Source organism: Apostichopus japonicus, chromosome 3 (assembly GCF_037975245.1).
Source record: "Apostichopus japonicus isolate 1M-3 chromosome 3, ASM3797524v1, whole genome shotgun sequence".
NCBI lineage: Eukaryota > Metazoa > Echinodermata > Holothuroidea > Aspidochirotida > Stichopodidae > Apostichopus > Apostichopus japonicus.
Window position 1 is genome coordinate 25,133,256 of NC_092563.1, and position 25,161 is coordinate 25,158,416.

A 25,161-nucleotide genomic window follows, 5' to 3' on the forward strand; every position below is an offset into this window, starting at 1 on the left:
AACTTTCAAATGATCAATAAAATAAAATTCTCAAAAAAGCAGTCACAAACTGAATCACCCATTCTCTTTGACTTTTATTCGTGACGTTTTTTATGTTTCATCTTCTTTATATCATTGTACAACACCAGTTTATAATTTCTAAATACACATTTTCTGCCCTGCCTCTACTTATCTCTACGTATCATATCTAAAAATCAATATTTCAGATATAAACCTTCTTACCACTTTTCATTGATCACTTTGCCAAAACGTGAATAAGATGCAAATCAATGTAGAAAAACAGACGTAAACATCAGCATAATTTTGAAATTTATATAGTAGACATGATTTCCTGAAGAATGCTAAAGTAATTATCGTTTCGTTTGAAGGATATCAAAACATAAAATGTATGATGTAATATTTTCATGTATCAATTAGAGATTTTTTGTTAAAATCCTAGTTTTACATTTTTACAACGATATAATATATTGATTGTTACCGAATAATCAATAGTGGAATATCTGATAATTAAGTAAGCTGATATTATCATGAGCAAACTTGTTTGTTAACAATGAAAGTTAGAGAATGGAAAGTTAACAATGAAGGAAAACAATTTAATAAACTTAATTACTTCTTGCTAGTTTTCGTCAACAGTAATTGTGTAGCAAAACATATAGGCCGTATACTTTGGTATGTTGTTAAAGAAAATACACTTTTAATGACATCTTTATCAAGTCTCTAAATACTGGTGGATTTCAGCTCAAAATTGCCAAATATACATAAGATTCGATATTATCTCTTGGAAAATAAAGAATTCAATTTGATAGTCACTTAACAAATTATATTGCATTGACATGAACAGCGGGAAGAGCCAAAATATTTGATATGAACAACTCTGAGTAAAGAAGCTTTGTAAAATAGTTACTTCATGTTTGAAAACTAACCTCATGGAATGCAGTTTTCGCCTGCATGGGGCTGTTGAAGGATATGTTTATGGCATCCTAAAATAACTGCTGAGAATACCTTCGTTTGGTTTTTAGTAATTAACTCTAAAAGTACACAACAAGGGCAACAACACTACACCAAACTGTTGGCCCTATATGATTTAACAAAATAAAACCACAACCAACCAACCAATCGACCAAAAATTCACGTTGTTCACTTACGCGTCCCTGTTTGGACAGTCCAACAAACAATTGTAAAGAGCCCTTTTCGGTGAACCGGGTTCCCGAAAACACCCTCCCTAGCCATTATAGGTTAGCAATATCTATGGCCATTGACAAGATGTAAAATTTGTGTCAAAAGTTATGAAAAGTACAGCTGGAGAGTTGAAAATACTCACTCATGTTACTATAAATGCCTGGTCGGATACACTCCCCTCCCACTCCCCTCCCCTCCCTCCCTCCATTCCCCTCCCTCCCCTCCTCCTCCAGCCAACCCTCTTCTGCTGTAAGTAGTTTATTCATGCCCCACTAAAACAAGAAAACACCCAAATAATACACATTTCACTTAGTCGTCGTCAATAGTTTCTTTATTATGCACCAGGCTCAATAGAAGCAAAGTGGAATATGTGACGTCACAACTATGTCCTTTTTCAGTCAAATTTAATACGTGCTGTTTATGTCATTGTTTTTTATTTTAAATTAAATCTTTTGTAGGCTTATTACGTCACATGCAACTGTCAATAATTCTATGGGACATGCGGTTCAAACGAGGTTTAACGAATGAAAGGAATGCGAATCCGTGACGTCACAATCATGATCTCACTACATATTCATTCAGGGATGGGGGCTGGGAATTGAGGGTTGAGGTAATCTTTAAAATGCCATTTTCTCTCAGCCAGTGATTAAGAGGAATATAAGGTTCAATGTAATGTTATATTTTTTATTTTCGGTAAACATTGAAATCTCTGAACTATTATTGTTTGTTTATAACATATCTACCTATTTATATAGAAATCATTCTTTTCAAAGCAAACACAAAGTAATTATTCAAAATGCTCGGAAATATATATGATATTAACATTGAAAGGAGATAAAACCCATCTGTTTCCACCCGTTGTAAGAAAGCAAGTTTAGTTGGATAACAAATTTAACAGTTCTTGATTTCATTTATTTTTTTCTTTACAAAAACAAAACAAAAACTAATTCACATTTGTTTCTCTTGCTCTGATAAACTGATGTCGTCCTCGGGGGCGACGTAATATGACGGTGCAACCTGCAATAGTCTTTGGAAGAAAGTCGTGATGTGGCCTATGTAATGAAAAAAAAATGTAAAGGAAAATGAATGAAGTTTTGACGCCCATTAATCGAATTCCAAAGGAAATGTTATATAGAATTGACTGATTATGAAGTGGCTTTCAGAGTTGTTACTCGAGAATAGCGACGACGACAGCTATGTTATAGACCAAGTGTCAAATATGTCTTCATAACTTCATTGTATAATAATTCATGCGCGCATGAATATATATTTATATGTGCATTTAATCATTTACACATCAATTGAGCTCACAATAAATAGTACCAAGCCTTACTAGCAATCCCGTCTTGTATCACAGTCAAATCACAAAAATGGGAAGAAAATAATAATGAGCAATCTTTTAGTGTAACAATATTGTCTTTTTAGCAACTACAGATTGGCGCTACTAAGGGCCACTAGCTCAAAGGCGAAAACTTCCTCTCAAAAAAGTGCAAGTCTCTGGTTATAAGCAAATATTGAAACGACGTGTTAGTTTATATTTACTTATAGCTGGTAGGTGTCACACACGTATCAAGCAAGACACTGTTTAATCACTGGACTTGGAGATTTTGAAGTTTTGTTCTTTTTGTTAAAAGTCAGTCTGCATATAAGGTGTGGTTTTTATTAAATATGTCATGGAGATCGTTATGTCCCACAAATGCATGTATGGTTAGAGGTCGTTGGAAGTTATACGACTCTGATATATGATGGCTGACTTGCTTTGATTTTCTGTACATTGTTATGTAAACATAACACGCTGTCGACAAAGGTCTCCTATGACAAATGCAAAAGGTTACACCAGTCTTGAGAACCACTCAAAAATGAAATAGCTGTGGTCTATAAAGTTGATACAAAATGCAAGCATGCCTTGTTGTTTTTTGTTTTTCTATATAGAGTGTTGTCCCCATTTTCTCTACATATGGCGTGTAGCTTACTGGAATGAAAACTCATTTGTGGTGCAAGTTTTGCTCATAGCAAGTTTACAGTGTTAAAGTAACCTTCACGGTGTGAAAAACGTAAAGTTTCATTTTTGATTGAAAGGTTCTATAGTCTCACTGTGACCTATTCTGAAGCACATTTAGGTTTACTTGTAACGTCCTGAAAACAGCCAGGTTTAGTACCATATTCCATTACCATTTATATTAAATTAGGTTAACTATTGTCCAATGATCTCTGTATTTTTTGTCCCCCACCCTCCCTATCCAACAAGATGACATTAGCAGACCACTAAAAAAATATCATAACGCTGTGTGCCCCAATACATATTTGCAAAGTATAGGCTAGGTACCCCCACTGTAGATATGGAAGAGCGCATGCGTGCCGAAGCTGTAACTGAGAATTGTTTGGTCGGTTGTTCCTTTCGGACATAATAATAATATATATTTAATAAAGACGGGCAAGGTATATTGATGGCCAATACACTGAAAAAATAAACTAGTCAATATTGCCACGGACTAACGTTAAATTAGTTTGTAACGTTAGTCAATGCACACGAACTAGCAAAAATCTTCGTTTCATCGCTGCTTCTTAGTCAGTTTACACTGACTAAGGAAAATATAATCGCAGCTTAGTCGGTGGCGACGGACTAAGGTATTTTAACCCATGGACTAAGAACGATACGGACACCCGATTTACGCCATAATCGTAGCTTAGTCGGTCGGTCGACGGACTAATGTATTTTAACCCAATTCGATTCACTTCAATTTGGAAACCGAGAGGCAACGGCAGCTTGCTGGACTTGGCATAGTTTCATACGATCACTCTAAGCAACTTTCAACCGTAAATCACCCAAGGTCTTTAGAAGAATGGAGGTATTAACTGCCATCATCGGCCTACCTGTTATTCCTTTAACTTGAAGGTAAAATTAAAGTTAATTGTTAGGCCACTGGCACTAGTACTCATGTATTATGGTTAGTGTAACGCTACCGTTGTCACGCTGGCTTTTCGCAATACACAAGTGCAATGACAGTGAGTAGCCTATAGGCTTCTACTGGGTACTGCAGTGCATTCTCAACACTAAAGTGTGCATTCTAAACACCATGTGTTATGTGTGTATTGGGCTAGACTGAACAGTGGCACATAATCTTCTAATTTATTCCCAAACAAATACTGGAACTATAAGTCTCAATAGTTTATTTGAAGTCTACACTCATTTGGTAAAGATTTCCTGTAATATCCCATGTGAATCTAAATGGGTAGGCTTTGTGATATTGAATAAGCAAGGCTAGACCTTCAAACGTACAGTCACAGTAGGCTGAACAAATTATGTTGGCTAGTCAACGGTATTATATGTTGCGAGCAGTCAGGATGCACGCTTCAGTTCTATTTAACCTTTTCATTTATCATTTTTTAGTATTTAATTTCCGGTCACGCTCATGAAACAATTGCGACATTCCTTCACGGTCGACTTGTTTACTGTAAGAAGTATTAACCGTTTTTTCTCAGGAAAGCTTGATAGTCTGAAGTTATTATAACATGTGCTTTTAGTATACTGCCAAAAGAGTAAGTTGTTGTATTTGTATTGATATTTTATGTAGAAGTAACGGAAAATTTAGTATGTTTAGTTTGGTCTATAATTGCACGTTTTTTTTCTGTCCAATGTAGTGCAGGGTTCACTTGCGCGAATTCAAATTATTCTGTTTATGTATATGTATATGCATCGATTCGTAGATTATGATGTTTTTTGACATTAATTTGTAATTCAAGCATATCTGTTTAGTAGCAAAGTTTAAAGGTTAAGATTAATTAGTTTTCTCTTTTTGATCCTAGATAGAATGAAACTCATTGACGTAAATAATAGATCAGATGATACAGTTTAACGCAGTTGCTAAAACTCTGGGTATTCTCTAGTCTTCGCCGGTCCATTATATACTTTAGTACTACTAGTAAGACTAAATCAAAACGACCGAAAGACAAACTTAGTGTAACAAAGTATTGATTCTCCTCTAGCCTAGGTCTAAACAGGCTTGTTATGTGAGCAAGCAAAATAACAACTAAAAACGATTAGGCCTATAAATAAGTTGGCTCAGTGCATTTCTGTTTCTAAAATTTTATATTTTTAAAGATCATAAAAACAAACAAAGATTTAGCCCATGTTTTATTGTCTCTGTATTCTGGGCATTTGATTCTGGTTGCAATGGTGATGACACTCTCGTTCAAATTTTCAGCTTTATACAGTCTGCTTCAAACTTTGGGATTGTTTTTTGAGACTATAGTGGAAGCAAATCTCACATAACTTTGTGGTGACAACTTTATTTATTTATTTTTTCAAATGATGAATACTTTGCTGTTTCTTTTTTCCAGCAGGAATTGAAAAGCCAAATATCTAAGTCAAGGGTGAGGTTTCCTGTGATGTACGACACCAGTGTGGAGGCAACAACAGAAGAGGAGAACTGTGTTATATATGGCTTAAAGACATGTTTTAAGATGATATATTGGTACCCTTCGCAGAACAAAAGAGTTTATCCAAGAGTCCAAAAAGTAAAGGAACAAGTACCATAGAGAAAAAAGATGGAAGAGTGAGTTTAACTATTGTACCCAACTGTTTAATGATATTAAAGATACTTTTCATAACCTGTTTTAAAAAAAACACAGTCTAGTATATCATTTACGTGCAAGCTTCATAAGTTTGGTCAAATTTTCACTGATCTGTAGAGCGGGAGTCCAGAGGGTTTGGTTAGCTGGGAAGGTAACCAATTGCCTGGTACATCACAATGTTCACAATGCATTCCTGTATATGAAACCTGACGACTGGCAAACCGACTGTGGTGGATGTGGCTGGGAGAGCAATTTTAAAGTCACCTAACAGCTAACCTAGATCAGTTTTCATGGTAACCACATCAAAGTAAGAACAATGTGTCAGGTATGGCCCCAAGAGCAACAAATGGCCATCGCCAGTAATTATTGGTGGTGGGGTACCCCTGCCAGTGATCAACAATTGACCACTCACGGCTGACCTAGGTCAGCTCATGAGGTAACCACTTGAAACCTACTGGAAAATGTTGGTTAGGACTTCAGATACAAGGGATGGGCATTGCCAGTAATTTTTATTGGTGGGGTACCCCTGCCAGTAGACCCCCAATATGCCCATCCCCTCATTGACCTAGGTGAGCTCATGATTTGACCAGTTGAAACCTACAGGAAAATGATAGGTATCACTTCATATGTAAGGATGGGCATTTCCAGTATTTTATATTGGTGGGCCACCACTGCCAGAGTCCGCCCATCCCTTACATATAGAATCCTGTCAATCATTTTCCAGTAGTTTTCAACTGGTTAAATCATGAGCTGACCTAGATCAATGAGGGGGGGGGGGGCATTTTGGGGGTCTACTGGCAGGGGTACCCCACTAATATAAAATACTGGAAATGCCCATCCCTTACATATGAAGTGATACCATTTTCCAGTAGTTTTCAACTGGTCAAATCATGAGCTCATCTAGGTCAATGGGGGATGGGCATTTTGGGGGTCTACTGGCAGGGGTACCCCACCAATAAAAATTACTGGCAATGCCCATCAGTTGTATCTGAAGTCCTAACCAACATTTTCCAGTAGGTTTCAAGTGGTTTCCTCATGAGCTGACCTAGGTCAGCCTTGAGGGGTCAATTATAGATCACTGGCAGGGGTACCCCACCACCAATAATTACTGGCAATGGCCATTTGTTGCTCTTGGGGCCATACCTGACACATTGTACTTACTTTGATGTGTTACCATGAAAACTGATCTAGGTTAGCTATCAGGTGACTTTAAAATTGCTCTCCCAGCCACACCCACCACAGTCGGTTTGCAAGTCGTCTGGTTTCATATACAGGAATGCACTGTGAACATTGTGATGTACAAGGCAATTGGTTACCTTCCCAGCTAACCAAACCCTCTGGGCTCCCGGTCTATTGGGATCATTATTAACATGATTAACATAATTATTAAGCTTTGAAAAATAACTTGGTGTTATGCTGTGCAAAGCTAATAATTATTTGGTAAAGCTGCTATTCCTGGCTTATAATTTGAGGGACCTAGATTTAAATGTATACTTCCCAATATGTTATAAAATTTTAATGTAAATGTATGTTTATGATAATGTGAGTTATCATGTGCTATATCTGTATCTGTGCTTACATGTATATCATATTTTCTGTTCACAGGTCAATTACGGTGCAGATTTTGGCTTCCTGAAGACAAGTGGGAGGCCATTTGTAGTTAGGAGAAACACTCTTTGTTCGTGAAGACTTAACTGGTGTCGATTTGGGGTACCACTTTAAAACGAAAGTCATGAGGAACCCTTGCCCAAGATTCAACTTTGCATTATTGTGCAGTGCTATACTTTTGCGATTCATGTTTGATCCATTAACTTGTCTTAACTTTGTTGGAATAAAATCATATTTTCAGATTTTTGTTTACAGTGATTTCTTCCCTATCTGTCGAAAGTCAGCCTTTGTAGACATCAGAAGTTTTATCAGAAATAAATACTGCCAACGTACACATTATTTGTGTTTCTTCTGCTCTCGTTTCTTTCAGTGATGCTAGTCAGTGAAACTAGTCGGGTTTAATTCTTTCAGTGATTCTAGTCAGTGCAACTAGTCAGTCGATACCGACTAAGAAAGGTTAGTCGGGAGAGGCACCATCCTGACTAATGTAAAACCTGCTATAAACTAGTCGGTGGCTCATATAAATTAGTCGGTAAAGACCGACTAATGTCACCAACTAATGTAACTGACTAATATACATTTACCGACTAAGAAATTGTTGATCGACTAAGTTGACGGACTAAGATGACCCACTAAGAAATCCAACTGACTAAGGAATAAATTAGTCGGTATAGCAACTGACTAAGGCTATGTTAGTCGGGAGAGGCACCAGATGGACTAACGTTATGTTAGTCGGTGAACCAATTTAAGTTTTCAGTGTAGCTTCACATCTTGTGGTGCTAACGTTACGCGTATATCTTTTGCTACCGTATATATATATATATATATATATATATATATTTATAATCTATTGTAAAAAACAGGGAAAATGAAAAGCAAAATACATACTCATCACTTTTGGTGAATATCCACGGTAAACCAGTGGGTAGTACAGGAACAGTCCAGCAATGATGAAGATACTCGCATAAAGGTAACCAAATTCCGGGGAATCAATAATGGGGGCGATCACGAGGTAAACCGATGCAATAACAAATATGATCGGAAGTACCAGTGGAACCTAGTTGTTTACCATGACAAAGAAAAGGACAATAGGAGACAAAATAATAAACGTGTATGACTACATCCCACACTAAGAAACTTTCAAACTATCAACACACAGAATCGTCCTATTGAAAATAGTAACCCTACCCTATGTTAGCAACCCCCTCTCCCTCTCCCTCCACCTCTCCTTCTCCCTCTCCTTCTCCCTCAACCTCTCCTCCCCCTCTCGCTCTCCCCCATCACCTTTCCTTTTACAACTCCCCCAATATTGTGCATTGTTTACTAGCGTCCTCGATTATATGAGTTTCTAAATTCCGACTTACTGTACCTTGACTGGTCGTTTCCATTCTGGGTGCCTAAACCGTAGCACTATGACAGCAAGGGTAGCAAGGCCGTAAAATATCCAAGCAGAGAAACTGAAATAGTTCACCAGTGTATCGAAATCATTGGGAATCAACATAGCAATCGCTAACACTCCCTGGAAAGAAAAAAGGAAAATACATAAATGATCAAACTTGCATGGCTATTGGCCGTTTTGTGATAATGACGCACCATCCCAGTCTCGTGCATTCTGTGTTCTATATCATCTACAAATAAATGAAACACATTTTCATACAAAGGTTTAAACAATTATCATGATATATATATATATATATATATATGTATATATTTATATATTTATATATATATATATATATATATACAGCTTTCCAACTTTTTCTTTAAAACCGATTTCTCGATTAATTTCTGGTGTGACACTTACCGTGAACATCAAAGCGGGTTGCGGAGTAATTAGTTTTGTGTGTACCATGGATAAAATTTCAAGAGTATGGCCTTCCCGGCCAGCCACGTAAGCTAATCTGGAAGAGAAAAGAATTTTATATGCGTGGTGTAATTTCATTGTTACGAAACTGCCAAAAATAATAATAATAATAATAATAATAATAAATCAATCGATTTATTAATTGGGGGGGGGGGGAGGGGTGAGCCGAATTCTTGTTAATTCTTGACACGACATAAATTTATCGTCATCACAGCATCTTAGAATGAGCTATAATTGATAAATAAAAAATATATATAAAAATCTATTTATTTTACCTTCCAGCTGTAAAAAGAGTTCCATTTGCAGCACCGAATGTTGAGCAGCAGACAAAAACTGGAATAATCCAGGCAACTGGACCTAGGGTTCGATTAGCAAAGGTCTGCGAGAGATCGGGGGAAAAAACGGGTAAGTCTTGATTGTACTAATTTTAAGTTATAAAACTCTAAACTGTAACTCTAAATAATTAATATATATATCTCAACAAAATTATGATAGAAGAAAAAAGAAGAGGGGTGGAGGTGGGTGGGGTGGGATATGAACAGCTTATACCCAACTTATAACTACTCAGTTTGTAAATGGCATGTTTAGACTTGCTGAAGTCCTCTACAAGGTATATGTGAATGAAAATCAACAGCATGATATCTCCCAAACCTGATTATGTTATTTGTTCGTAGATATTTAGGAGAGTTGTCCATCATAGTCTTTCCTTCAACAGAGTTTGTATTATTGACCTCGTCTTGCATTCTTTAAATTTTAAATGATATAAAAAACTTAAAAACTTAACAACTAATAATCAGCAACCCAAATGAGCTAGAAGAGAAGTCTTGTCCATCATAAGCATTTCTTGTAGTACATGATATACTTGTCATGGATGGATCTGATTCGCCTAAACGCCTTCCACTGCCGTATGTACAATGCAGATAAATAATACAATATGCAAACAGCCAGGAGGGAGATTAAAGGCAGACTGCTGTATATCTAAGTGTAATGCTTGGATTTACAGCCTAGACATATCACTAAGCGAAGAATGCTCGTATACTCATCAGTAGCCAAAACAAACAGACAAAAAATAAACAAATACCGACAAATAGAAGAAGAAAAAACAAAACAAAACCCACACGAATTGTGGAATTAGAATCAATGGTATATGTATTGTTGGTTACCCAATGATTTTTGTATTTGAACAATAAAAAGTGTTTTAATGTGATATTAAACAAACTTGAACATTTAAAAGGCACCTCAATGTTTCCATATAAATCAGATTTAGTTATATACGTTGTATGTGTTCTCTGTATGTTTTGATGATACTTGACAACATAAAACATGTCTTAATAGGCCTGGAATTTAATTTTTTACATCAGTTCCTCTCGGACAACTAATTGCTAATTCTACGTTCTTTTAGTATGTAAATGTTTGTATGTATGTACATATGTATGGTATGTGTGTGTGTTTGGGTGTATATATGCGTGTATGTATGTATGTCTATGTACAAATATCTCACCACAGCGACGGCGGATGTTGACAGCATCTCGGCTGGTGACATTACTGCAAAATAGGCAATATTTGTCAACAAATACACGACAGTAACCAGCGGAATACCAATGATGATACCCAAAGGTAGGTTTCTGTTTAACAAAAGAGAAAACAAAAATAGTTAAATTTGATTCATAGTGTTGTTGATTATACTTAAATGAATGTTACCTCCAAATTTAACTTTTATTTTTATTTCTCTGACTTTATTTTATTGTTTCAATTACCACAATTACATTTTAAAATTTCAAACGTGTTCGGGGCGGGAACGTCGAATTTCGACGATATGTTAATGCTTTCATAATTATGCAAAATAACCATTCAAAAAGTATAAGGAAGAGGTTATTATTTGAACCACTAGAGATGTTGTATTTACTCGATGCAATCTAAACACTTTCTGAAAGCTATTCGACTAGAAGAAGTACTTTGAAATATGTTTAAATATAAATATTAACGATTAATATAAATAACAATATTTTTATCTATGGTAATATTAAACACCGGTTGTAACAATGGCAGCTAACTATCTATATATTTTTCATATTAATTTCAGTCCACGAGAGGAACATTGTTGTAGTTAGACTCTGTGATCTTCAAAACAAACATTTTATGTTGAATTTGTGCCAAGCAGTAGTTTATTCATTAACAGCAGTCTGTGATAACAAAAATAAGTTATAATCTTTAAAATTACAGTTACGCTTTACATCGTTAGCCAAAAGGAATATTTTCAATCAATTATAAAGTTTTCTTTTCTTGTGTTTGTTTGATACCAAACAAGTTGTAAATAAAGAAATTGATAAAGCTTAAAAGCTTATGATTAACCTGAAGGGGTTGATCAGTTCTTCTGTGATAAAGTTCAACTGGTTCCTGAAAGATATAATAGTTATAATGTTATATATGTTTGTTATTTTATATTAAATTCAATGCGAAAAATTGAACGGTAAAAAGTAAAATATTTAACATGATCGTTTTAAAGGGGAAGCTATGTAAACCAATATAATGATCTATGAGCAAACGGTTGCCTATATGAGCTAAGAGAGGGACATGGGTACCCCTCTTAAACTACCAATTAATTAAAGTTTTTTCTTATTAAAAAAACCTTTTAAAGGATATTATGCACTTACCAGCCATCATATGCCCAGAGTCCTTGGTAGAAGGCGATCCCGTAGGCAAAGACGTTTGACGAAGACCCTTTAAAGGAGGTTTTCGGATCTAGGTATTCGGTATTTCCTGTGAAACAAAAACATTTAATGATTGAGTGTTAGTTCAACAAAATAGCCGTAAAGAAAATAGAATTTGGGCAATCCTTTCCATTGTTTAAAGTATTTGCCTTTGCAATATATGTAAATTAATAATGAAATCTTTCGGAATACTCCCTTAAAGGCATTGAAGACTCGCCCCAAACAGCGTGCCGCCATCTTTAAAAAGTTAACCTTCCGTTGCTTGCAAGTGAAGTTTTCCTCTTGTCGCTACAAAATGCAGACAGTATATGAAACGTGATACCTTGTTATCTTTAGCTGGACCTGAGATGTTCATCGCTGTATCGTATGTACACTGTGCTGTGGGTATTGACCGCAGCTGTTTGTACTGACTGTACACTAGTGTCTAATTACCGACGGTAGCAAGCTGTGTGTACATTTTCTGGGATCGATGGTGTTGTCTAGCACTTGTGTTACACCTCATTCGAAATAAGGTCAGATTACCGTCATTAGACGTTTCTTTTTGCGTGAGTCTGCACAACCTTTAAGGCTAAACTGACGATGACTTTGGTATACCTCCTCGGTGCATATCAAGATGTTAATGTTAATTCATTGTTTTAATAATTATAATAGTAACTCAACCAAAGTACATGTACTTTTAAATTTCAATTTAACGTCAGAGCATGTTTGGATGACATTCAACAATGTTGTGTTCTTGACAGTCGGTACTACAGTTTTATATCATATTTCTACATTATTTTTTCATATTTCGTATTTCATAAAGATGTATAAATTATCTCCTTCTTCGTTCTGCATATACTGTTTGCTCCTTGACTTTCTATTTCAAAATCGCCTATATTTTATGCGTTTATTTTATATGTTACATTCCATTTTTTAAGCTCGTTATTTACAAATAGATTGGATGGATATATTTCTGTGAAATGAACTAACCTTTCCCGAGCTCAACGAATCCGACAATGATGATAATACACAAAGCTATGAGTTTAGCTGCCGTGAAGATCACCTGGACATTAGTGGCCGCTTTCACACTCGCACAGTTCACGAAAACAATAAGAACTATAAACAAAAAATTATAATAATTATCATTAAAAGGAAGAAAATAAAATGATAAAATGATGTGTAATGGTTAATCCTTAAAAATACTCCCAAGATTAAATTAGGGCTGGGTCTTAGATGTTTCGTGAATCGTGCGTGTCAGCTATAACCAGAGTTTCCTTTCAATTCTAGTGCATCAACGATTTGATTTACAATACAGAAGTTGCAGCTCATTACCATGTCAATAACCAAGCCTCATTCCAACATATTGAGGAAAAACAAAACAATGAAATGTAACTTTTTCTCACGCGATTGTGGTTATCATGACGAAAGATAGTACGGCCCTATATAGACTCGTTGAAACCGACTCCCGTGTATGGTTCATGGATTCCTTCCTCACCCCCCCTCCTCCCACCCCCCCAAAAAATAAAAAGATTTGAGAGATAAAATGGTGCATTCTGAGGCATATTTAGATGATAAATTAGGTCTAGAATTTGGTTAAAGTGCAAGGTTGTGCTTAGAACTCAATCGTTATAGTGTGAATAATACTCAATGGAAGTTTGGTAAAAATGTTTGGATACTGAAGAACAGAAGTTAAATACATGCTATCAGCGGGAAATTTGAAAGTTTGAACGACCTCGTGTGACCATTTTTACAAGACAAAGAAATGGCTAGGGATCGCGCCAACTATTTATTATAAGGATTGAAAAGAGCAGAGGACTCATTATCCTAATGTCACTGGTTTGAATCACAGTCCAGCCAGAAGTTTGTCTTTTTCTTGCTTCCTATTTTTTCCCTTTTAATAGGCTATACATGACACACCATTGTCTTAACGCGTCCTTAATACGCAATGAACAAATAAAGCTTATTTGTTTGATCATGAAACAATGCAATTGAAGTTATCGGTGAGACCTTTAAACTGACTTATTCATGCAGATTTGTGATTGTTTGTGTAAGTGTTTACTGTAGTGATTGCTTATAAAGTGACACATCAATATAAATGAAATACGTCAATCACGTACTCTTTAGATTTATATCTTTAAGAAAGTTTTAACAAAAAACAGGATTGGTTTTAAGTAATAAATAGAATGCAAAAATGCATTGTGGTTTCGATGATGTAACATGAGCAGTTTCCTTCATGAATCTAACGTTAGGTTTAATGAGGGTGTACAACATACTTGATCTTAGTAATTCAGTGAAAAGCAGTGTGATGTGACAAACAAATAATCTCACAATGGCACAGGCTGTCCTGAAATGACCATTGACCTCAAAAACAGGCTTCTTGTACAAAGTGTGATACATCAACATACTACATATGACATCTGTCCTTGTTGAAATATTGTGTAAAACATGTATTTACAATTTGACCCCTGGTGAAGTCAAACGACCTCCACCCACAACATTACGCTTCTTCTACTCAGTGTGGTACAACTACATACCAAATGTGCAATCTGTCTAAGCTTCCATTGCGATATTATGTTTAGGAAGGTGTGTTAGTGTAGAGAGACAGGTCAAAGGTAAGTGGAGTAAATGTTTGGCGTTTGTTGAATTCAAATGACCTATGACCTCCACCAAAGGCAATAATAGGCTCCTTAAATTGGATATGGTACATCCACAAACCAATTATGAGATCTGTCCAAGGTTCCCTTCTTCCAACATCATGTTTTACAAGGTTTTCACAATTTGACCTCTGATGACCCCAAATGACTTTTGACCTCCAGCAAAAGCAGTAGGCTTCTTGTACTTAATGTGGTTCATATATATATTAACTATGAGATCTGCTCAGGCTTTCCTTCTTGAGATATTGTGTTTACAACGTTTTCACAATTTGACCCTGGTGACCCCAAATGACCGTTGACCTCCACAAGAAACAATAAGCTACTTGCACTCAATGTGGTACTTTATATATCGTGTTTACAAGATGGTCTTCACAAACGCATACACACACGCCATTATGAATGCAAAGGTTACGATTATCATCGAAACCAAAACTAGAAATTGTGGTTTCCATTAATCGCAACCACCCTGCCCATTAGGATTTATTTTATTTTTTTTATATATTTTGTTAGCATGCATCGATTGTGCATGTCAGTAAGCAATATCAAACTATCAAATTAATGAAAAAGTTTGAAAGGTTCAGTGTATGGATGTATAGTGAGATATTTTAGTTTTGTTTATGAGTTTACACATCTGGTGTGATAGGACCACATTTATACCGTTGCTACCCCCCCCCCCCACCCACAACACCCCACCCCACCCCTTCCGCATTCTACCATCTTGTACATAGGGGTATAATTCGGGACATGATTCCAAATAATACGACACAAAACTTATTGAAATCAATACGCTTTTAGCAGTATGTATATTACAGTATAGGCTATATATAAAGGCATATCACCCAGTAAATATCAGAGCCCTTGTGTATGAAGAAGCATGCACTTGGAAGTATGTGCAGCAACATGTTTGGGGTAAAACGGACATGTTCACATTTAATACATTAAACAATCTCCACTGACTGAATATATGTTTTGGTATAATTGAGGTGACGTTTACTTACTAACACAGACACAACCCATCATCTTAATGACTATCAATGGCGGATCGCAGTCATCCGCTGCAAAGAACGGCTGGACAAAATATTCCGCGAAAGTCAACGAGATAATGGACAGAGAAGATGGCCTCATGAGGATCGTCGACACCCACGCGTACAAAAACCCAAGCGCTGGACCATAGGTATCATAGAGGTAAGGGAATTCACCGCCAGATTTAGGGATGATTGTTCCCAGTTCAGCATAACAAAGGGCACCTATGGAAGAAATATATATACATATATATGTAAGACGAAATATAGGTAAGTCAGAAATGGTAAGTTAGACTTTAACGGTGCGGCAGATATATGATGGTGAAGTCAGACATGACTGTAAGTCAGCGAGGATAAACAAGAAGCTAACTTAAGTAGTCGGATCCTCGAATAGAGGAGTAACATTTATAGACGCGGGGTGGAGATATATAAAACCATAGTTGGTGGATGAGTTGGTACGATCACATATTTAACGTAAGACTGTTCAAACTATAAGTTTGGGACCGAGGACTAAGATGTCAATCATTTTAAAAGAGTATGGTTGTCGTTGGTAACTACAAGCGCATGTGCTAGCGGCTACTGAGAAGAAAAAAAGGAAGATCGCATGCCATCTACTGTTCTATCAAAACTTCCTTCATCACTCCCCTTGATTCGCAAAATACAGTTACATGCCAGCCCCAACCCCAGCCTCAACCAGCCCTTCCCCTTCTCCCTCCCCTCACACGAATCGACGACCCTTGTAAGCTCATTTTTATCTCATCTATATGTTGGTATTGGTTCATCTCACTCGCTGTCAATAATAAAGATAAATTTGTTTTCACAGACAGTAACAGTTTAAAAAAACAAGACACGTCGCTACCCTATATTTGAGATCAATTAATCCAATGTTACAACAAAAATAACTGTGTACAGTGGCGTGTACAATCGGTGGAGTTAGGGATGGCGGTAGCGCGGTCCCAACTTCATCGTCAGTCGGGGTGAAACGTTCAGTCGTTATAAATCATTTGCATTCGGTCGACGACGATTTAGTCCAATTTTCCGGGCCCGGACGCCCTACCCATAACAAAAAGTTCTACTCCCCTATATAAATCTGTCGGTGGGAATTTAGAATATCCCCACCACCCTTTTCCTCTTCCTTGAGATATTGTGCACGGTACTGATTGTGCTACATATTTACCTATTGTGGACAAGGCTCCACATAGTACCCAGATGACGAGACTCATTCCTACACTCTCCGTTTGTCTCAAAACGCCAACCGGAGACACAAAGATACCAGAACCGATCATTGTGCCCACGATAATGGAAACAGCACCAAGTAAGGTGATCTGACGTTTAAGACCAACTTTGCCTTCTTTTTCATCCTCGGCAGCAACAGCGGCGTTATCGGCGATAGCTATATCTTCCTTCTCCCCTCGGCCATATTTTGTTTCATCGATGGAACCGCTCGTAGATCCCGACATGCTGCTATCCTCACCCATGTTTTTCTGTCTAAATAATATGTGATATTTGGTCAGAGACGATACAAAAGATAAGGAAATAATTACAGGCAGTGAACTTCAATAAATATACTTCAAATATAGATACCTTAAATATAGATTTTAAAGAAATTCATTGGTACAAACTTTATGCTTTATAGTGAAGTCACTAAAATTTCCTTTAACTCCCGTCAAGTCTCGGGTCAACGGTCAGGAAAAAATATGTTAATGATTCGACTAGAACTTCAGAAATGGAATTCAATTTCTTTGTTTTTAGTGGTGGTGGAGGTGGAGGTGGTTCTATGGTAATGTAGTTATCATTTGTGAGAGACTTTTTGACCAATTACTCTAAATTATGCCTATCAACGTTTGCTTTGGTTTTCAACATCGCCCTTGAATAATAAACCCCACACAACCTGATCCACCTATCACACCCAGTGTTCTTACTTCGATACTGTTAACGTGTTACGTCATGTTAGTTATCACGAGTCCCTTCGATAGAGAATAGGTATACTTCGTAAGACAAGTCACCCTATATAAAGCCTCCTTTGCACGTCAGCCAAACAAATTGATCTCCTCTCAACACCCCACGGTCACCTAACATCCATCGAGACTGTGACCGAATGAACATGACAATTTCGCGTTCCTTGACAACATGAAATAGTTACTACGCATGATCAGGTCAAAGGTAACTACCAGATAAGGTCTTTAGCAATTAACACGCTCAACAAACAAAGAAAATATACTTTACCATTAAATTTGTGGGAAGACCACTACACTTGTGTATGTTTAAAAAGTATCTGATTGACTTAGAAGAGCAAACATTTAGTTCTACTTGTAGCCTATCTCTTTTCTGTGTTGACAGCGTCTGTCGGTTAGGTTAATTGGCTGTATTCGATATGGGGTTGTTTTCACGGTGTAAAAGCATGATGCAATTCATCTCCAAGTCTTACAAACGATTCTATATGATATAGGCCTAATCATAAGTGAATACATACCAAGATTATCAAATATTTTATATTGATCACTGATGTAATGTTGTTATATACCGGTATATGCAAAGACATACGGCATTTTCATTGTATTAATTCTTAACATTAAAATGATAATGGAAGTTATCAAATGTATTATACTTTCAAAATCAGTATAGGTCACTTTCATAAAATCCAAAGGAGGTCCTTTTTCAAAATGGTTTCAAAATATGTTGCGTCTGAAAAAGTCATAAATTGTAAAAATGTACATACCCACCTTTGCGTGGTTCAAAATTGATGTCAATTCCATTTACCATACACTGTATAGGCCCAATTCAATAATTCAAGTTATGATAAGTAGTTTTTGTTATCATAAGTAATTGAAAAACGGAAGTCTGACTCGAAAATTATCAACAAATTGGAAAAGCAAAGTCATTTTCCAAATCCTGTTTGAGCTATCTAGCCCATTATTGGTGACTATGTGAAGTCTTTTAGAAATGTTTTTTAAGACGTTACATGACAAATATATACTAAGAATCCTCATCGTAGCTTCTCAATGGGATGGAGGGGGGGGGGGTTGCTGGTGGTCGTTGGGAAGGGGTGAGTAGGGTAGGGATTGGTATAGTGTTCTAGTTAAGTTACGTAACTTGTCTGTGTCTGTTATGTATTATTTATAAATTTCTTTGGGTTCTGTTACATTCGGGGAGTGTGCTCTCATCAGCCCACCAGGCCTTTATATTTAGCACAATTCCGTTTTCACGACATGTACTGTTAACCCGATGTTCTTTAAAGTGGTTTTTTCTACTTGTAAGTTGTTGTGAAAAAAAACACAATAAATGAAATGGCTTTATTCTTTTCTAGCAATTCTGTTGTGGATGGGGGCGGAGTGGAGGGGTGGAGGAGGTAGATGAAGAACAGAAAAATGAAAATATGAATAGTAATAAAAGATTACATGACTTTTGTTGCTTTAAGTTGGAGATGTGATTTGTTTCAGTAAGATGCTAATGGTCCTGTATACAGTGGACTTAACGATAGTCTTATGTAAGATAACTTGAAGGAAAGGACCGTTTGTGTTCACGACGCATTGTTTTAAGACTAATTTATATGTCTGTACACTAAATAACTGACGTTTTAATTCACTTATAAGCTAATTCATTGGCATATCTATTTTTTTTTAAATTATATCCCAAACATAGCCATACATATTTACACTAAAGCATAAATGCAGAATACACAAGTCATATCATAGGTTATGTTATGTAACTGTTCCAATTATAAGTTTTCTATATAGCCGAAATAAGAGGAAGATAAATTACGAAACAAAAGGTGGTTTCACCTCCTAAAGATATAGACTAATGCTTGTTATGATGTCTCATTCGTTGGAATAAACACAATTTTGAATTATTCAAATCCTTATAAAACAACTGCCGACGCCCCCCCCCCCCCAAACTCTCTCTGATGAATTGAAACACTTTACGCCAAAAGTGGCAGCGGGATTGGGACCAGTCTGGAAGGGTGTGGGGGCTCAAACGTCGATAGGCACTGCGGCGTGTGACTTTGATTTGATAACATACCACAAAGTTACCTCAAACATTATAAAAATTGGGCCCCTTTTTCGATTCCGTGGCTACAAATTATAGTTTAATAATATTTCTACAGATCAGATTTATACGCACCCTACACCCGCATCTACCGCCGGTAATTAATAGGCCAATTTACCAACAGAACACAAAATTGACTGGAAAACCTCTACATACTGCCCCATATGCCCCACCACACCCACTCAGGCCCGTAGCAATGAATAATGAGTAGGATGGGCAACAACAACTTAATTGGGGGCACCATACTCATGTCCCGTAACCTGTGAATGGCAGATGGAGAGGCATGCCCCCCCCTTTTCCCCTGCCTAGTCACGACCCCACCTACCGCGTAATGATACTGTTTGTTTCGAAACATGTTACAGCTTCTCCTCGATGATGTCGAATTTAAGAAACATACCCAAATATCTGAATAATAAATTTTTGGAAGAAATAAATCGCTTCGTATAGTGAAAGCTAACTTAATAGTCAATAAAATATGCACTAGTGAAATAAAATACAAGAAACCTCTCTTGAGCAGTATGCTGTACTTCCTCGATGAAGAGTATAAAGGTAAAACTAATTTTCCGTTACATTTCCGTTGTTTGCCGTAACTGTAACACAAAACAACTCTAAGAAATGCCATGTGCCGTAATAAACCGTTATAAAACCAAAACTTGAGTTGGAGACAACATTTTTCGATATCTTACCTCTGTGACGTCAAATGAAAATATTACTCCTGTCGTTTTAAACGCGGGGTCTTCCGCTATATATCCACTTTATGGGGGAATCAAGTAATAAAGAGCGTGTATTACTGACTAGTTTTACTCTATACGTGAACATTCACACAAGTGTTATAACCTCGCCTATCTGTAAACACAATTGGATTGTAACCTTTTGACAAATTCTAAAGAGCTTCTAAGCAACTTATCTATCTCCTATCGTGGTGTTTATATTATCAACTGTTTACATAAGGAGTGATTAAACAGAACGATACATTTTAAACGTTCTCATGCATCACTGTCCCACCTTGCGATAAGATTCGTTTAACTGTTCTGCTGAAACAATATTACAAACGTATTTGACAACTATGATTTTTATAGCAGAGATTTAATTATTGCTAAACTCAAGAAATGACTTACACACAACAATACAACTATTAAATAGTTACTGGATGTTATTTTCTTCTGTAGTTAACAGATTTAAAGTTAAAAAATGTGATATAATCTATCAATTACAATCCACCAATGTGCCACTTATATGGAAAAGAAAAATCTTAGTATCTCGTTCATAACTCGAGTTATGTTTATTAAATGTAACGTATAGTTTGACTGGCCCTCGATTCTCCCCTAATTTGGCCCACATGTGGTGGCCTGTGACGTCACCACGGCAAATGTTCTTTTAAAAGTTTTATCTTCCCTTTTATAATCTTCTTGTACATTTATCCTTGCAACATGATACACTTGAAATGCTTGCATAGCTGTCAATGGTCTTGGTAATAAGAATTTGATTGAAAAAAATGCAACTGCTGTAGACAAATATATTATTATCCTCGGTAAATAAGTAATATAAACATCACAAAACAAAAACAAAATCAGCGGAAATACGGTGATGACATCATTCACTTTGTTGTTGAAACATACATTTATAAATTACCATAAAAACTTTGAAAAATGCATATCTTCGCCATACAAAATGCTATATGGGTTTACGTTTGACCTTAAGATTCAGAATTTCCAGCAATTCTTTTTAAGCCATTAACTTCAGACACCGGAATATCGATGTAAGATTGTCTCGGAAATAATTTGGAAAGTCGGAACAAAACAGCAATTTCAACTAACTAACTAATTAACTATATTACATAACCAATCAGTTGCCTACAGGACCGACCTTGACATTGCCAGATGTAAAATATTCTTATCTTTGTACTCCAGTAAAACGATTAAATTGATAACAAATAGTGGTAATTAACTACATTTATTGTTTTAATTACTTTTTGACCTGTTTAGTTCTATGACAAACGATAATTTGGTTTGTTCATTGTTATAGTTAGGTATAATTTCAAATTTTGAAGAAAACGTGGAAATATTTTAAGCGTTTGCTGTTTGCATGTAACAAACAACGATATAAAAAAATATTCACCCACAATATCTTACCGAAATTTCTCACTCCAGACCCTAACACAGCTCCCTGAGGACATAGCATATGGTTCACATATGAACCACTCCCCCCCCCCCCCTTCCCCTCTTAAGGACCACCCTGGATCTACAATTTCAGGTCCCACCAATGTGAAACTCGGTCCGGCGCCCGTGCATTAAAATATAGGTCTGGGTTTGTTTGCATTCATTTCTTCCATATTTCATGGGTTTATGCCTGATGCAGATGTTCAAAGCAAAGCAATATGGGAAATGTAGGAATAATCGGGGAAATGTGGTAAAATATGGGAAATTTGGGAATAATGAAGTAGATATGCATGTTGCTTGAAGGGTTTTTACATAGAACTCGTTAAAAATTCCTGGGCCTAAAGTGTATATTACTTTTCAAAGGAGGCATATTACAGATATGAGTGTCATATCAATGATGCAGCCTAATTTACATGCATACGAAAGTTATTGTCACTTTATCTCAAGGGATAATTAACCGTCATATGGCTGAAGTATCCACCATAGCCTACTTTCATTTGTTGTCATAACTCTTGGAAACAAGCGGCACTCTAATTGTACATCGTTTCGATATAACGAAGAACTTCATGGAGTATTTTGTTCAAGAGTATTGTATGGTATATCTTTAATGTGTTCTTGGCCTTGTAGCCTACCGCACCGTTCCACTGTGTGGGTAATTGGCCTATCCATTCACGAGACTTAAAACACTATCTGATAGGATTTAACACAACGAGCCACTTGTCTCATGAATCCATCGATCGCGATGGCAAGTAAGTGTCTATATATATATGACATCACCGTGTCGTATATTACATGTAAATTGCTGTATTACTACGAATCTGTTGATTCATTCACATCCTCTTCTGGAGAAACAAAACGAGATGGAACCGATAGAAGCAACTTCTGCAAGAATCGAGTTATATAACCTAGAAAATGAATGAAAGTAATTGATATCATTTTTATATCATTGTCCCTATATAAGTAGACTATACACAACTAATTGTGTCAGACAATCAGCCCTTTCTCTCTTTAACAAATTCAATGTGGCTAATTACTAAAACATAAAATTCAACCAGCTGCACAATTGAGACTCTAAGTATATAAAATCAAATATATATTTGGTTCTATGTCTTTTGTCTGACTCGGTATAGGCGTCTGATGAAAACGTTACGTCAATGTGTAAGTATCATTAAAACTAAGTTGTTTCTATATAGATGGCTCATTAACCTTGCTTCTATATCAAACACATTCACTTTCAACCGTAATCAGTTATGTCCATACTAAGGCTAGTCATAATTAAATTCTTCAAAGTACCTTTACACAATAATACACATTATATACATGTAAGCATACGCATTTGTGCAATTGGCGTTTAATAAACCACGTATTTTCTAAAATCTTTATCAAGAAAACTTACCAAAACATTTGATACGCAATCTCATCTTCACAAAGGGAAAATAGAGAAGAAAACCGGCCAAAATGAAGACCGCAGCAAACAACCAAGGCAGGGAAGGATCATTGATGATTGGCGCCATCATAAGATAGATCGAAAAGATCACCACTATCAGTGGGACTATTAGAGGAATCTAATCAGAATATGAAATTAAAAACACATATTTATTTGATATGATATATTTAGGAGTTTAATCAATGGTCTACCGTGCGTTTATCTCAGAACAATGCACGAACGGGGGATAACTCAAGCAGGGCCGTAGGCTGGGTAGAATCTCTAAGGGGACGGTTGGGGGAACATCGGGAAACATTATATATCGTTCAAATGTTACAAAGTGATGCTTTTGATGTGAGTACATACACAAGGGGCTCTTTAAAGAATTTTTAGTGGGTGGGACCATCATGACACTATGTAAGCGGAGCGGCGACATCTGTTGGCGCGTAGTGTAGCAGGAAAGGTTTTGCCAAAACTGCCTCCCACATTGCCGAAAATGGCACTTCCCATGCCTTGCAAGTTGCATCTAAACGTTCTTTATTTTAAGATCTCATGTTTAAGAAATTTACACTTCCTCCAAAAAGAGAGGTAAATTAGAACAATTGTATTCAGTAAAGTCATTTTGTAGGGAAAATAGGACTTAATAATAATAATAATTTATTTTGTAAAGCGTAAAATCCACAAAAGTGCTCTAAAACGCTATGTAACAGCAAATAAAAAATATATATATATGACACAAAATATGTAGTAAAAATGCAGAATAAAATACAATATAAATGAGTATGAAAAATAAAAAGCATGCACGTTTGAGTTTGTTTGAGTATTGCACATGAAAATAATTTAATACACAGTTTAAATATTGCAGTAATGCTGTCTAAAAAGGAAGGTTTTCAGCTTTGACTTGAATGTCGTAAGACTAGAAACAGTTCTGAGTTCAGCTGGCAGCTCATTCCAGAGGCGTGGCCCAGCCACGCAAAAAGCTCTGTTCCCATAGCTGTTTGTCTTGGTGATCGGCACCTCCAGACGACTATGACCAGCAGAACGTAGGGCTCTTGTTGGCTGATAAGGACGGATCAGATCTTGCAGATATGGAGGTGCCATGTTGTTCTGGCACTTGAAAACAAGAAGAAGGACTTTGAACCTAATCCGCTGAGATACTGGCAGCCAATGAAGTTCATGCAATACTGGGTAATGTGACTAGATGTTCTTGTTAGTGTAACAATCCTTGCTGCTATGTTTTGGAGCCTTTGCAGTCGTTTTATTTGTTTAACTGGTAGTCCACAGAAAAGTGCATTGCAGTAATGTTTAGATGTTATGAAAGCATGGATTAACTGCTCTGTGGCTTCTCTGGTGAGGTATTTTCGTATTCTTCCGATGTTGTAGAGATGGTACTGAGCAGACCGACACACAGATGTTATATGGTCTTCCATAGAGGCATGTTTGTCCATTATGACACCGATGCTCTTTGCCACATCACTAGGCTTCACCTGATGGTCACCAATAATGATGCTTGGACACTCTATCTTTCTGGCCAGATGCTTTGATGATATTAGAAGCACCGCAGTCTTTGAGTCATTCATTTTTAGGCATTTCTGTGACATCCATTGCCGAACTGAGGTTATGCACTTCTCTAGACGATGTACAGTGATAGTAATGTTATTGGGGTGGAACATAAGATAGAGACTCGAGTCGTCTGCATAGAAGTGATAGTCCATGTCCTGCGAGCGAAGGAGCTGACCCATTGAAGACGTATATACCGTGAAGAGCACAGGCCCCCAGGACCGAACCCTGGGGCACGCCACATTCTAACGTCTGAGGGTCAGAAGAATCCTTTCCCAGGCACACAATCTGTTGACGATCACTGAGGTATGATGTCATCCACTTTAGGGCGCTACTTTTAACACCAAGGTCACTGAGTGTACTAAGAAGCTGGAGGT

The 25,161-nt window shown here is 36.7% G+C and overlaps 2 protein-coding genes and 1 long non-coding RNA gene across 4 annotated transcripts; 1 reads left to right on the forward strand and 2 right to left on the reverse strand.

Annotated features, from left to right (window-relative positions):
- Positions 1-57: 57 nt before the first annotated feature.
- Positions 58-20,490, reverse strand: LOC139965599 (b(0,+)-type amino acid transporter 1-like). Of its 2 annotated transcripts, none has more exons than XM_071968136.1 (12): positions 20,326-20,490; positions 16,770-17,076; positions 15,569-15,817; positions 12,907-13,032; positions 11,881-11,986; positions 11,579-11,623; positions 10,728-10,851; positions 9,502-9,605; positions 9,167-9,263; positions 8,732-8,881; positions 8,251-8,419; positions 58-2,231 (listed from the first exon to the last, which is right to left on the reverse strand). In XM_071968136.1, the coding sequence occupies exons 2-12, from the start codon at positions 17,068-17,070 to the stop codon at positions 2,128-2,130; spliced, it is 1,575 nt and encodes a 524-aa protein (XP_071824237.1). In that variant the 5' UTR covers positions 17,071-17,076; positions 20,326-20,490; the 3' UTR covers positions 58-2,127. The 2 variants fall into 2 exon arrangements, with proteins under 2 accessions (XP_071824237.1, XP_071824236.1); XM_071968135.1 differs by having other exon boundaries at positions 16,770-17,080.
- Positions 4,083-7,702, forward strand: LOC139965601 (uncharacterized). The gene is made up of 2 exons (XR_011792343.1): positions 4,083-5,735; positions 7,360-7,702. It is a non-coding gene; the product is annotated as an uncharacterized lncRNA (long non-coding RNA).
- A 3,807-nt stretch (positions 20,491-24,297) lies between the features above and the next one.
- On the reverse strand, positions 24,298-24,804 carry LOC139965688 (uncharacterized). The gene has a single exon (XM_071968308.1). The coding sequence runs from the start codon at positions 24,802-24,804 to the stop codon at positions 24,298-24,300; it is 507 nt and encodes a 168-aa protein (XP_071824409.1).
- Positions 24,805-25,161: the final 357 nt, after the last annotated feature.

Excerpts from the sequence above, each read along its gene's own strand:
- LOC139965599 (XM_071968136.1), bottom strand. The coding sequence starts at position 17,070 with ATGGGTGAGGATAGCAGCATGTCGGGATCTACGAGCGGTTCCATCGAT. Across the intron at positions 10,852-11,578 it reads GAACTGATCAACCCCTTCAG|AAACCTACCTTTGGGTATCA; the intron begins GTTAATCATAAG and ends TTTGTTAAACAG. Across the intron at positions 8,882-9,166 it reads AACCCGCTTTGATGTTCACG|GGAGTGTTAGCGATTGCTAT; the intron begins GTAAGTGTCACA and ends TTTTCTTTCCAG.
- LOC139965688 (XM_071968308.1), bottom strand. The coding sequence starts at position 24,804 with ATGAATGACTCAAAGACTGCGGTGCTTCTAATATCATCAAAGCATCTG.